Raw genomic sequence first — 13,715 nt, 5'->3', positions numbered from 1 at the left:
TGGCCCCATAGGAATAAACCGATTTTCTCCATGACCATGCTTTTAATTTTACCGTCACTCGGGCCATCGGCAAATTGCCACTCTTTCTGACATGCACTATCGGCTTGTCCCATATATTTTTTTCTCCAAAAAAGTTTATACCCCGATCCCATTGACCATGCAATCAAGGGTTAAATGTTCTGCATGGTAACGACCTAATTCGTTATATTGCTATCTCTTATAAATAATTTACCTTTCGGTTATCAAACTGTTTAAGAAAAATGCAAGTGAAATTCAAGGAAAATTTTGTGGGTGCATGTTTAATATATATTCTGTGTTCTTTACTTTTTATTGTTAAAATTTTGGAAAATGATCGTGTCTCTGTGTGTGTATATATTCGTTGCCGATTCAGCTAACAGCTATATAGAGTTGCAATGCATGCATGGTATGCGGATTGGAGAATCAAAATAGTAGCAAACATTTAAAATTCAGCTTTAAAGTCGCAGCAAACATACAGACCGAGCAACATGACCAGAAAATTATCTTTGGCCAAATATGTTTTTCGTATTTCTTCTTCATTAGGAAATACTTTTAAAAAATATTTTTAAATTCTTTTTAAGCAATCGAAGCCCAAATCGAAGCCATGAAGCATGCCATATGCTCTATATTAAGAAATCAAACGGTGTTTGCAATTGCCCCTTATTACATACCGATAATTTAATTGGTTGTAAAACAAACGTTATAGGAATTGCAGGATTAAGTCTTAAGCTATCGAAAGAACCTGTTCTTGGAAGGTGGAAAATAAAAGCAACTATCGAGGTAAATGTTTAAGTTATAATTTATTTTAAATTATAATTTTAATTATAATTTATCCTGGAAAGCTATATATTGTCATATGTGTCCAATGTGTGTCCGATATGTGTACATTTCGTTATATCAGCAACTTTCGACCTGCATGCTTTCATGCTCCAGGGGCCGGTTGTTCAAAAGCCGGTTTGCTTAAGCCTGGGTTAACTTAAATTTTCACATCAATTTCTTAATCGCTCGTTTATGAAGTTGGACATGTTTTTTCATAAATATTTTGTGGATCAAATCTTATTTTGTAAAGTTTTAAAACGTCCAGTCGTTCATGCAGAAGCACAACCACTAAAACACTGGATTAAAATTCAACCCAGAGTTTTAGCGCTAATCTGACTTTGAACAAGTGGCTCTAGCTCGGGTTGTTTTCATAAAACTAATAAAATATCCTGTAGTGAATTCGTAAATTCGTAGTAGAACTCAGTAATGGCTGGTCGATGGAAATGGAAATGACTCGTTTCTGATTGACCAATACTGTTGTTAAGTCATTACTTATACCTTATAACTATATACCTTTTTTTACAACCATCCTTTAATTGGAATACATGCAATTATGGAAACTTATATGATGTATAATTAGGCCTCGGCTGGCTTTGTCTTTGAACTTGACTTATTCAGTGTAAACGGCGTTTAGCAGGGCTTTAGCTCGGTAATATATATATATAGACATGCAGTCTATGTGATAATCTCAGCAAGGTGTCACTGAAGTGCGTCATTGCAAAAATCAATACATGCATGACTGGTTGATGTAGGTAGGAATAGTCTGGCTTAGCGCTCGTGTATGGTTAAGAAGTTTAGCATTTAAAAAAACATTTTATCTTTTAGGGAGGGACCGCTACAAAGATTTTTGAAATAGAAAAATATGGTAATGCTATATGTGTGCAAATTATTAACAAATATAATTGTTGAATTCGGTTTTCACTTTAAATCTTTTGTTTGGTTTTGTTAATAATACGTATGCGCGAAATTTAAAGTGAGTGAAAACGTTAATCAGCGACTTTAGGACTGACTGAGTCAGAAATTTGTATTTCATTTAATAAAGTCGGCAATTTAACTGCAAATTCGCGAACTCTTTTATAAAACCGTCTTTAAAAAGTGTTTTTCGTGTATTTTTTTAGTGATATATTGTTCGTATACAGTTATACTTGTCAACCTTTTATATATTTGAGATGAGAGATCAATGATGATTTTTTAATTATGATTGTAATTGATGTAAATTATGATTGTAAGTAATGCAAATTATAACTGTGAACAAACTGGAACGATATCTCAGGAGGGAAAATGAAGCCAATGCTTTTTACTTTTTATGAGCTGAAATATTTGACGCCAAATGTTAAGCCGTATATGAGACTAAAGCTATTAAAAAATTATATTTCGTGTAGAAATTTCGAGAGTTTAGCTTAAAGGGAAATATCTAAAAAATATTTGAAAATTTTCCGGCTTTTTTCCGGTTAATGATTGTTTTTGTGGCACACAGCGTCACAGCCCAACGTCTGGCGTCAAGTATTTCAGCTCGTAACTCAGAGAAACTATTTTGGCTTCAAGCTGATAATTTTTATAGGGATGTTTGTCAGGAGTTAGCGTTCCAGTTTACCTACAGTTCAATGTCTATAGCTCAGTGGTCTATTAGGCTGTGAAAGACTTTTACACTTTTTACACCATCGCTTTAATTTCAGAAAGGGGTTTTTAAAACGTAAATTTATATTTCAAAGTAAACTTGCTCTTCAAAATCAAAGCTTTTACAGGGTATATAAACGCCTGTAGAAAACAGGTGACATTACCTTCAATGTTATGACTTTATTAAACTGACTATATTTGTACCAAATGATAAAAATATTGGTTATCGCTTTGTCATTGAGTCATTCCATAATATAAACTTATGGGTATAGCTTATCTGGGCCAAGAGATTCTTTTTTGGTTGAAAATGGCGAGGGATGTTGCATGCATGTATTTCTGGTAGTCATTAATAATTAATAATTTCATTAATTTCCCCACATTTTAGTCTTGCCCAAATTTGAACTAAACATCAAATTTCCTGCTTACCTTGCTCGCGATAAAAAAGATATTCCTATTTCTGTATGTGCCAGGTAATTGCTTTTAATGTTACTTACATTTTTTAAACGTGTTATTTATATTGCGTGTATTATGTATGAATGTATATGTGTTGACATTTATAATTCAGGCATAACTATAGTGTGACCTTTGCGTGAATTTTAAATAACTCCTATTACAATAAAAGACCACTTACAATGAAATCATGGCTCAACAGACAAAACAGAATCTTTGCAGTAAAACACAGTATAATTTCATTAAATTCCCTTGCGCGTAATCACGCGCGTTTAAGAGAGGTTTAAAAACAATAAGATATAATATCTATAGCGTCACTTTTTGGGAGACTACTAGATCTTTTTCATGATTACCAGTGAATTACAGAAATCCTAATAAGAGAATGCGAAACGCGATTAAACTTGTAGGGCTTAATAACATGCACTATTGCACTATTTCTTTATTTTTTGCTGTGCATGCATATCTTAAATTCATGTTTCACTCGCCTCAACTGGATCGGTGATGGCTATGGCACAAGCTATCCAATTAGTCGATGATAACAATAAAAACATAGAAATTCATTTTCAAAAGAAGGATCATAAACACTGTTCGACAGTCACACAAAACTCGATCACATTAGGTATAGATACTTACTGCATTAGTTGTGAAACTAGACCGTTGCATGCCTTAAATAATTCTAAAAAGCATTTTATCAAAATATTATATAATTCCTTTTTTTAAGTTATACATATGGAAAAGATGTCACAGGATTTCTCGAAACCACACTGTGTATTACATCTCCGTGGTGGATGCGGAATAATTTGTGTGTGACGGAAGTTAAAAATGTAGGTCAATCAAAAGTGCATTCAAACGATTCATGCAGAATCCCCCATTTCAACTGATGAGGCAAATTCATGAAATAAATTAAAGAATAAGGAGGAAGATATGAGTATTTACCTTCCATAGTCAAAATCACGCTAAACCTTCAATAGTCAAATAACGGGGACGGGGTTTGGCCAACATTGTCCAAATTCTTTGCCATGGACGAGGTCGACGTTTGATGTTTTGGTTACTCAAGAACTTGGAATTTAACTCAGTCTTTATAGATTTTAACACAATGTAGAAAAATACGATAAAACGGTTTCGATAGTTTGAAGCTTTAATTTTTAACATTTTTGCGAGGGTCTAAGAACTGCCTGCTTGTGGCAGCAGAAAAACGGGTGATTTTTAATTGCTTATTTAATTACATATTTAATTATTTATTTTATTATATACTTATTTAATTACATTTAATTGCTTATTTCACCTATATTAAATTGATTGTCTAGATGGAATAATTCTTTTTAATAATTTTATATGCTTAGGCAACCCTAAATTTAAGAAACAAACGTTTCAATCGTTGTTCTCTTAACATCGAGCAAATAAAATAGATGTTGAAGATAAAATTAATGAATCTGAGACAAAAAACTGGACATTTTAGCAATCTGTTTTTACAAGTAATATGCAAAGATATATTTCATGCTTTTTGTTTGTTTTTTCAGATGACGGGGTGTCAAGAATATGATGCTGGGAAGTTACTTCTTGAGCCGAATAGGTGGAATAACCAGTACCGTTACTTATTTCAATACCTCAATTATCGTGTCCGTGTTCAGGCAATTTTTACTGAAACATCGACTGGAATCAGAAGGGAAAGCATAGCTACCTCATCATATGTAGCACGGTATTCTAAAGAAATCTCCTTCCTTGACTTTCCTCGAAATTTTAAACCTGGTTTACCTTTTAAATTCAAGGTACGTTTTAAATTGTATGCACTTACCATATATTATACGTTGCATGATAAAATAACCACGAACAACCGACTGAGCAACCGACTATTTTTTCTTCTTTTGAGATCAAAATTTCATATCTTGATGGAAAACCAGTGACTGAAGGTGATGTTCATTTATTGGTCTCAAGAAGACGTTTTTACTATCGCGAATTTAAGGTGTTAATGAGAAAAAATTATTCCGTCAAAAATGGTTTAATAGCAGTTAGCTTCGAAGACATGCCGCATGATACAGAATACCTAAGTCTTAGGGTAAGTTCAACCTCTTTAGAAGTCAGTCATTGTAAATTATTTTTTTTTATAAATTTCTTAAACGTTTCTAAAACTAAAAGAAGATGCAGAACTTTTTTCAGATTTCAAGAATATGTATAGAAAAGGCTCGTTAAACTACATTTTAAACAACAATAGTTCTTAATCCGCAAACATGCTGCAAATGCAAATCCTATATTTCGTCTGCCATTATGCAACGGACATCAGGTTTTGGCGGTCATAACATGGCCAAAAATTGTAGATTAATGGAATATGCATGTAGATTGCCGCAAATAACTCGTGTTCATACTTTTTCAAATATATTTCAAATGTTGCTCTAGACCACGCCCGATGTGGCAGAAAGTTATTTTCTGTGACTATAGTTATTAATAAACTTATTAATTTTAGGCTTCCTACCGCCATCTATCTAGAGCTGATAGTTCAAGGGCTTTGTATTCTCCAAGTCTGAGCTACTTGCAACTTATTAAATCAAAGCTTTCCCCAACAAAGGTAAAATCTTTACTTACTGTGTTTTCATATAGCTATATTTTTTGAAGGGAAATGACAAGATTATTCTCTCGGGGTAATTTCCTCAACTAACCCATTAAAATTTTTCACATACTAATGCCAGCGGTACCCGTGTAAAGAGCGGTGTGGGGAGGTTAAAACATCATTGATTAAAGCCATTCCACCGCCGCATTTAGGTTCGTTTAGGAGTGATTAGGAGTTATTTTACCTTGTTTCCAAGGCTGTTAAATATTTCAACATTTAGGTTGGAAGTCAAGGCTCTCTAAAGGTTTCATACACAGTTCGTTATGATGCAGCCAAAATCACAAGCTTTCACCACACGGTAATGAATTAAATACTTGATTATATAATTCAATTTTATTACCCTATAGGCTATAATTATATATAATACCCATATGAGTGATTTGACTACGCAAGAAGATTTCTCCAGGCAAAGCTATAGACTCTTTGATCTAGCTTTAAAAGTGGCATTGGAATTGTCGTCGACCAAATTGCATCATTTCAAGGTCGAAAACAAAAATTCAGTCGCCGTTTTTTATTACGAAAGTTATTCAAGTCTAATATATATATATATATATATAAATCTATTCCAAATAGACTTTTGTAGAACACAGAGTGCTCAATACATAGAATGCAGAGCGTGTTATAACAATTATAAATACAATTCTTTTAATTAGTTGCTACTAAGTTTCATACACTTAAGCAATCATCAGGCAACGTACTAACGTACGTAGTACGTTGCCTGATGATTGCTTAAGTGCATGAAACTTAGTAGCAACTAATTAAAAGAATTGTATTTATAATTGTTATATATATATATATATATATATATATATATATATATATATATATATATATATATATATATATATATATATATATATATGTTATTTACCGGCTGCGAGGTCCGGATAGAGAAATATTTTCCCGAGGTATCAAAAACGATCCGAAGCCGCAGACCGAGGGACGTTTTTGAGACCGAGGGGAAATATTTTTTCTGTCCGGACCGACCAAAACGGTAAAATTAATAACGTATTTATTAATTTTACAAAAAGCGCAGACGTTTGCAAAAACTTTAATTTGCCTTAAGATTATTGCTTTTCTTATCAAGATTATGTGCAAAGGAAATCTTGTATCAACTGGAGTTACGAAAATACATCTATCACAAAGTACTTCACATTCGAACAAGACACTCGAACACACCTCACCACCATATATTACAACTTCAGCTCCACATTCGAGCAAGACACTCGAACACACCTCACCACCATATATTACAACTTTAGGGCCATTTACCCATCCTTTTACGACCATATCAGCTCCAGCTGTTAAGAAATTTGAGATTAAATTCAACATTACCCAACAGATGGTTCCTAGTTGTAGAATACTTGTGTACTATGTTCGGCCAGATAGGGAGACCGTTGGTGATAGTATTGTTTACGACATTGAGGACAGACTTGAAAACCAGGTAAAATATATATGTTATACGACTGATTCAAATTTGACGATGGCTTTGAATTTTAAAATACATTTTGCGCCAAGACACACTTGCAACGACGTAAATAATAAAAGAAGTAAAAGTAAGAACAAAAATACATAACCTGGGCCATTTTTTTCAACTCCGTCGCTTACGCCAGAATAATAAATGCATGTGAATTATATCCAGGGCCGTAGCTAGAAGCTTAATTTGGAGAAGGGGGCATACATTCACCACCCGACTGATTTCTTTTGTACGCTAATGTTTCTATGATAAATAAACATGAATATTATATGATTACATTCATTCTCTACGTTCTTTTTGGTTGTTATTGTATCCATATCCTGCGAGACATAACAAAACCGTAGAAAATTCCCGTTATTCGGTGCGAGCTTAAATACTGTTCAAGGTTTTGAAGTTTTTGAAGGACATACTTTTTTAAATAACAGCTAGTATGTGAATTTTGTAGGTATCGGTAGACTTTGCGGATAAACAAAAGAGACCTGGTGAAAAAACCAAGATGATCATAAAGGCAAAACCTGGATCTCGTATAGCAATTTCTGCCTTGGATAAAAGTGTTTTATTTTTACGAAACGCAAACGACTTCAAGAAAAGTGAGGTACGTACGGAACAGCTGGGATAAACGGGCAGTTCGAATGTTAGAACAATTTAAATTTTGTCAAAAAGGTATATGATAAAATTCAAGTATATAGGTATGATATTCTTACATACTGTATAAACTCTTAACATGGCGTCATCTGTCATAGAGAATTTTAGTTACACCAGGGTGCTGTAAGACACAGCGTGTTTTACAGTGCTCTGGTTATAGACTTTTACGGCAGCCGCTAACGCGGTTTTACGTTAGTGGTTTGACGTTGCCGTTGTTGCATATTTGACATTTAGTTAGAAGTCATTTATCTGTACCTTATGATAGAACTATTCAAAATTGGTGACCAGTAAATAGTTTCGCTGTGAAATTGCTTCTAGCTATTTCTAATGCTTTATTTTTTGTAATAAATCAAATGTCGTTTACACCTGGGTTGAAAAGAACCTCCATTTTAATAAGCAACTATCGAACTACGTCTACGATATCATGCATGGTAACTGCCACAAAGAAAATTTGGTTATCGAATATGTCTATACTGGGTGTCTCAAAAAAAAACGCAACCACTTAAATATGCAAGAATATTAATATTGTTCGGGTTTGCACCATAGTTCAGCTAAAATGACTTTTAGCATTTTAAATGAAGGATTAAGAGCCATTTCCAACTCCCAGAGGTGCTTATTTATTGCGCTTTAGAGCTGTATTAATGTTCTTGCATATTTAAGTGGTTGCGTTTTTTTTGAGACACCCTGTAGAGGTGTTTATATACGTGAAACGAGACATGCACTATTGCAATGTGAAAACGCTGAGGTAAATGAGCCACGTGAAAATACACCTTCAGCGCTTGAAACCGTGAACCGCAAACGTCAAACGGCAAAATTTGAACGTCAATCCGCGGTTCGCGGTTGAAGAAAAAATTCAAGCTAAAACTCAAAGTTGGGTACAAAACGTAATCTTTCTGTGGTGATTTTTTAGATTATTTAATTAAATATTATGTAGCACATATAGCTACTATACCGTACAATACCGGCAAAAAATGTGTAGCAGTCGTAATTTCACGTCATTAATGTAATTATTTAGGTGATGGGTATTTTAAATCGACAAGATGTTAGTCCAGTCAACGGATACTGGGGGAACTGCGGCAGTTATTGGTCAAAACCTTTTGTAGGTGATGCGTCTGAAGCGTTTAATGTGAGTAAGAGTCATAAATTGTTATAAAAGCTGTCTCAGAAACACTAAACAGAAGTTAACAAACTTTTGTGCAGGTCAAGTATTTAAATAGATGATCCAATGTTTTCGTGTTATGAAAGAGCAGTGGTTTAGCTTTATTTCCGACGATTCCTATTTCATTTCATAACAGCATGCAAGGAATAAGGAATACTTTGACACAGTGAACTCTATACAACTGGAACGATAACTCCTGACAAACATCCCTATTTCGCTTGAAGCCAAAATAGTTTTTCTGAGCTTTGAGACGAAATACTTGACGCCAGACATTGGGCTGTGTGTCAAATTAAAGCTATTGAAAAGTTACATTTGGTGTGGAAATTTCAAGACTTAAACGGCAAAGGAAATATTTAAAAAAAACAGAAACAATTACAAATCGGCAAAAAACCGGGAAATTTTCAAATATTTTTTAGATATTTCCCTTTAAGCTCAAGTCTCGAAATTTCTACACGAAATATAACTTTTTAATCGCTTTAATTTCATATATGTCTCAACATTAGGCGTTAAGTATTTCGGCTCAAAACTCAGAAAAAGTAAAAAGCCCTGGCTTCAATTTCCTCCCCCTGGGTTATCATTCCAGTTTGTTTACAGTTCAATGACTTTGACATACATGCATGAAAGACCAAAATCAACACTAATATATTACTTAGAGAAGAAGCGAATAAAACTTTATATTAAAGCTCAGCGCGAGAGTATTTCTTAACTGTATGGCGAAGTGAAATTCCATTATCCTTAGCATATTTTAATTGTGATGTTTTTTGCATAGTTTGACGGCTGGATAGGGTTTCGCTTATACATTACCGGACCCGCGCGTCACAATTCTTTTGCCTTATCGAGAAACTGTTGATTACATTTGTAGCAAATGCTTATCAGTTTGATAGATGGGCGTAACAAGTCTTAATGATTATAAAGAAACGCTTTCTTAACATTTTAAACCGTTACATTACTTTAAATATACCATAATATTGTTCATGACGATTTTTCCCGAGCTTGAGTCAATCACCGGGCGATTATCAACATCCTGATTTTCCAAGGCAATTGTTTTAAATATCCTGACCGGTTAATGACTCGCAAGTGAGGCCTTTTTTCGTGACGTTTTCCAAAATATTTGACGAACTTCGTTAATCAACAGAAAAATGGCTTTTTGCCATTTTGAAGATGACGCAATACGCGGAAAACCTAGTAACGAGAAGGCCTGAAGCAATAAGTTTAAAAACACTTTTAATATTCAAAACTTACAAAGACAACAAATGAGCGACTGACAAATTAATTGACAAAATATACTAAATTGTGGTCTGATCCAAACACGGGAGAATGTTGCGTGAGTTAAGAAAAGCGCGCGAAACTTGGGCTTGAATAACAACAACGAGTTAACGAGGTAGTGTTCCAAGTTTGATTGTCATTAACGAATCAAATTTCCATGTTTGGATAGCCTGATCCAAACACGGGCTCGACCAATCAGAACACAGGTTATATACATTTTATTTTATAAGTCCATTTGCCAGTGGCGTAGCCAGCCTGACGATTTGTCCTGCTGCATGTGTAAATTTTAAGTTTTATCATTATTAATTAGAAATCAGTCATTGTTACCGCAGTCATTGGCACCAAAATATTAGCATATTACGATTAAATCGTCAGGCTGCCATTTTCCACATTCCAAGCATGTTTATTTACGTTTGGCAATTTTTCATGTTTAAGTAAAACTTTTTATTTAGATGGCAGGTGTTGTATTTCTCTCAAATCTGAACGTTTTTACCCAACCGTGTCGCAGAAGTTATTATTTGTTTAACGAAGATAACAATCAATTGATAACCACCCGAGAACCTTTTTTCACCCCTGCACCAGGTAAGAATATAGTAGTGCATGATGGGTAACGGAAGACGTTATCGATATACTACTATAGAGCCTATTTTTAAACTTTGGCTTATTCACCGCTTAAGCTAAACGCCTTTCGAACAACCGGCTTCAGGGTTAAAAATGCCTAACCAAGGGTTAAATTTTAAAACTCGGTTGATTTGCGTTGCACAAAGGCTGGTTAGCACTAACCCAGGGTTATGTTTAACCTGATTTTGAACAACCGTCCTCAGGAGAATTATTAATTCCCCAAAGAGATTTTAGTTACTAAAAAATGACTGGAATGATAACTTCGCATATTTTCTCATAGTTTAAAGGGGCAATGGAATTGGCATTAGGGAATCTAGGGCATCTAGGGAATTATCTTTACTGGGTAGATTGCCAAATAGCTGGCTAGGTGGCTGGCTAGGTAGATGGTCTGCATTCTCATTTACAGGTTGCTCATTAGTAAGACTTTCAGCATCAATACCAAATGTAAGAGGTTCTGTCGAAGGATATCCTCCCCAAATACGTACAAACTTGTCATAAAACTCGTACACAATTTTTCCGCTACCACTCCTTTTTCCCGCAGTTACGGCTTTCGAGAAGTTTTGTCTAATATCTTTTACCTTCTCTTAGATTCTTTGATGACCTTTTTGTATTTGGAAACTTTCTCTTTTTTGCTTCGCTAAAAACTCCTTATCTTCTTCGGTTATATGTTCAAGTGGGACAGTAGGAGGCAATCACTATACTGGGCCAAACAAAGTAACATCTTCGATCTCGTAAAGTTTGGCCATCTCTTTTGTTAATTATTTGTACTGTGCAGGCCTGTCTCCGTCAAAATCATTCGCTTGATATTGCATTCGTGCTTTGTAAGCGATTAAACAACTTGATTTTAGAAAAACTCGTGGGGGCAGTGTGCCCTAGTGACGCGCGGTTGTTTTTATCCCGGCTTACCGGGACAAAATCGAGAATTTGCGCTCATATGGAAAATTTTTATCCCACTTGCCTGAGATCCAACTTTGCTTACACCGGAATTACATCTAAATGAGCTAGCACATTCCATGTGAACACAAACTAAATATATGAAAATACTGTACGAGGTGGGATCTCGCCACAACGTAATCATCCCAGCTAACCGGGCTATCCCACACCATATGAACAGGCCCTTAGTGTTTCACTCGAACACATGGGTCTTCGCGTCAGGGGGACTCCCAAGCATACGTGTATGTGAAAAAATAAACACTCAATCAAAATCCTTCTTTGAATCCTGTATGAATGTGCACGCATGAATTACAATCTTGGTTAATTCGCAAACAAAGGTTTCAGTTTAGATTAAAAACAACGTTGTTCCGACTTCGTCAACCACATTGCCCTAAGTTCAGTATTGTTAAACGAAGAATATTGCAGCAACCATATGAATTTTTACCCGTGTAGGCACGCGCACCTTGGCTCCAGGGCGAACCACGGAGGCTCCACAGGAAATCACGGACGCTCCAGAGCTAGCCACGGAGGCTCCAGAGGTAATCACGGAAGCTCCAGAGGTAGTCACAGGTGCTCCAGAGGAGGTTTTACACCCGACCACCAGATTGCCAAAAAAAAAACAGAAGCCAATAAAGAAGGTGGAAGTCCGTAAAGACTTCCCGGAGACGTGGCTTTGGAGGGATGTTAAGTTGAAGTAAGTGCTTCTAATTAACAATTATACCACGAGCTCGAGTCGTATACGAGCTGATAGTCGTATGCGAGCTTGCAAGTGGCAAGAGCATTGCACCGGCATCGCAAACGCGTAGGTTCGATTCCTGCCGGAGGACCTATAGTTGACTCAATTTCCCTTTAACTGTTCCTGGCTTGAATTTGAAGTGTGTATAATTTCACTCCAAATGAAGAGCCTTTAAAACTCTAGTCTATATTCTTGGTCAACCTTTCGTCAATTCTTCTTTTTTGTGTGTTATTCTAGTGACACATCTGAAATGCAAGTCATGGAGGTGGAAATTCCTGATACCATTACCACCTGGGTGGCAAAAGGTTTTGCTATGTCTTCTGTGTATGGCATGGGGATCTCAGATAAAACGAGATTAAAGGCTTTTCAACCATTCTTTATTCAAATGAATCTCCCGTACTCTGTGATTCGGGGAGAAGAAATACCTATCACTGTTACAATCTTTAACTATCTATCCTCCTGTGTTCCGGTAAGAATTTGTTATTGCTTGTATTCTTACGGCTACTTTCGATCAGTCTCGAAATTGATTTATAAAATCAGATTTGTGAGTAAACCTATCTAGCCTTTTATGCGTATAATTATACAGATCTTACTGATATATGAAAATTAAAGCTTTTATTGTGTCGCATCAATCTTTAAACAACGATCTAGATTAGTCCCTGATAATCACCAATTTCGTACCCAGGGTTTTCCCTCTAACGGCTAACGGATGCATGCAAGTGACCGTCGCATTCTATAATTTTTCAGCTGAAACTCGAACTTAATCGCGAAACTAAGGATTATAGAGTGACGTCATTCTACATTAATAAGTTGTGTGTGTGTGGAGATGATGGAATTTCCGTGAAGTTCAAGATAATTCCCAAAAAAGTTGGGAACATTGCAATAAAGGTGACGGCTATAACTTCGGAGGCCCGACTTTGTCCCAAATCAACGATCTACGCCGCTGATGCAGTGAAAAGGAATTTACTGGTTGAGGTATGCTGAGTGAGTGTAAATAACAAAACATTCAGGCGTTCGTAATTGAGAGTTTACGATTTAGCTCGACGTCCTCAAAATTAATTATGCTGCCGGAACTTTGAAATAATGATACAAACGTTTCATTTGTACTAACATGATTCTCCGATGTCTGATTTAAGCTACAAAACAACTACGCTGCAGTTGCTTTAATGTCTTTGAGGAACCTTCAAAATGCCTCATTTGAAGGCGTCCTGGGAATGTCTACACTGTCGTTGTCAAAATAATCTACGTGACCTGACTTATTTATTTAATAGCCCGAGGGAATAAAGCAAGACTATACAGAAGGAATGTACTTTTGCGCTGGAAATGGTAGATTGTTAAATGTTTCTATATTCTGTACTTTTGTATTGAT

General features: G+C 35.4%; 1 protein-coding gene across 2 annotated transcripts in view; it reads left to right on the top strand.

Annotated features, from left to right (window-relative positions):
• LOC114523342 (murinoglobulin-1-like) overlaps positions 1–13,715 on the top strand; it is a 72,690-nt gene that overhangs the window by 10,212 nt on the left and 48,763 nt on the right. For both annotated transcript variants that reach the window (XM_028544235.1, XM_028544233.1), the window contains exons 7-22: positions 725–798; positions 1,663–1,702; positions 2,840–2,924; positions 3,626–3,728; positions 4,425–4,673; positions 4,775–4,960; positions 5,366–5,467; positions 5,730–5,807; positions 6,597–6,953; positions 7,432–7,581; positions 8,647–8,757; positions 10,509–10,638; positions 12,064–12,304; positions 12,584–12,815; positions 13,094–13,321; positions 13,618–13,672. In XM_028544235.1, coding sequence (XP_028400036.1) covers positions 725–798; positions 1,663–1,702; positions 2,840–2,924; positions 3,626–3,728; positions 4,425–4,673; positions 4,775–4,960; positions 5,366–5,467; positions 5,730–5,807; positions 6,597–6,953; positions 7,432–7,581; positions 8,647–8,757; positions 10,509–10,638; positions 12,064–12,304; positions 12,584–12,815; positions 13,094–13,321; positions 13,618–13,672 — 2,421 coding nt within the window. The remainder of the gene's footprint in view (positions 1–724; positions 799–1,662; positions 1,703–2,839; positions 2,925–3,625; positions 3,729–4,424; positions 4,674–4,774; positions 4,961–5,365; positions 5,468–5,729; positions 5,808–6,596; positions 6,954–7,431; positions 7,582–8,646; positions 8,758–10,508; positions 10,639–12,063; positions 12,305–12,583; positions 12,816–13,093; positions 13,322–13,617; positions 13,673–13,715) is intronic.

Source organism: Dendronephthya gigantea, unplaced genomic scaffold (genome assembly GCF_004324835.1).
Source record: "Dendronephthya gigantea isolate DGI-Jeju-01 unplaced genomic scaffold, DenGig_1.0 000027F, whole genome shotgun sequence".
NCBI lineage: Eukaryota > Metazoa > Cnidaria > Anthozoa > Malacalcyonacea > Nephtheidae > Dendronephthya > Dendronephthya gigantea.
This window is presented reverse-complemented; position numbering and strand designations above follow the sequence as displayed.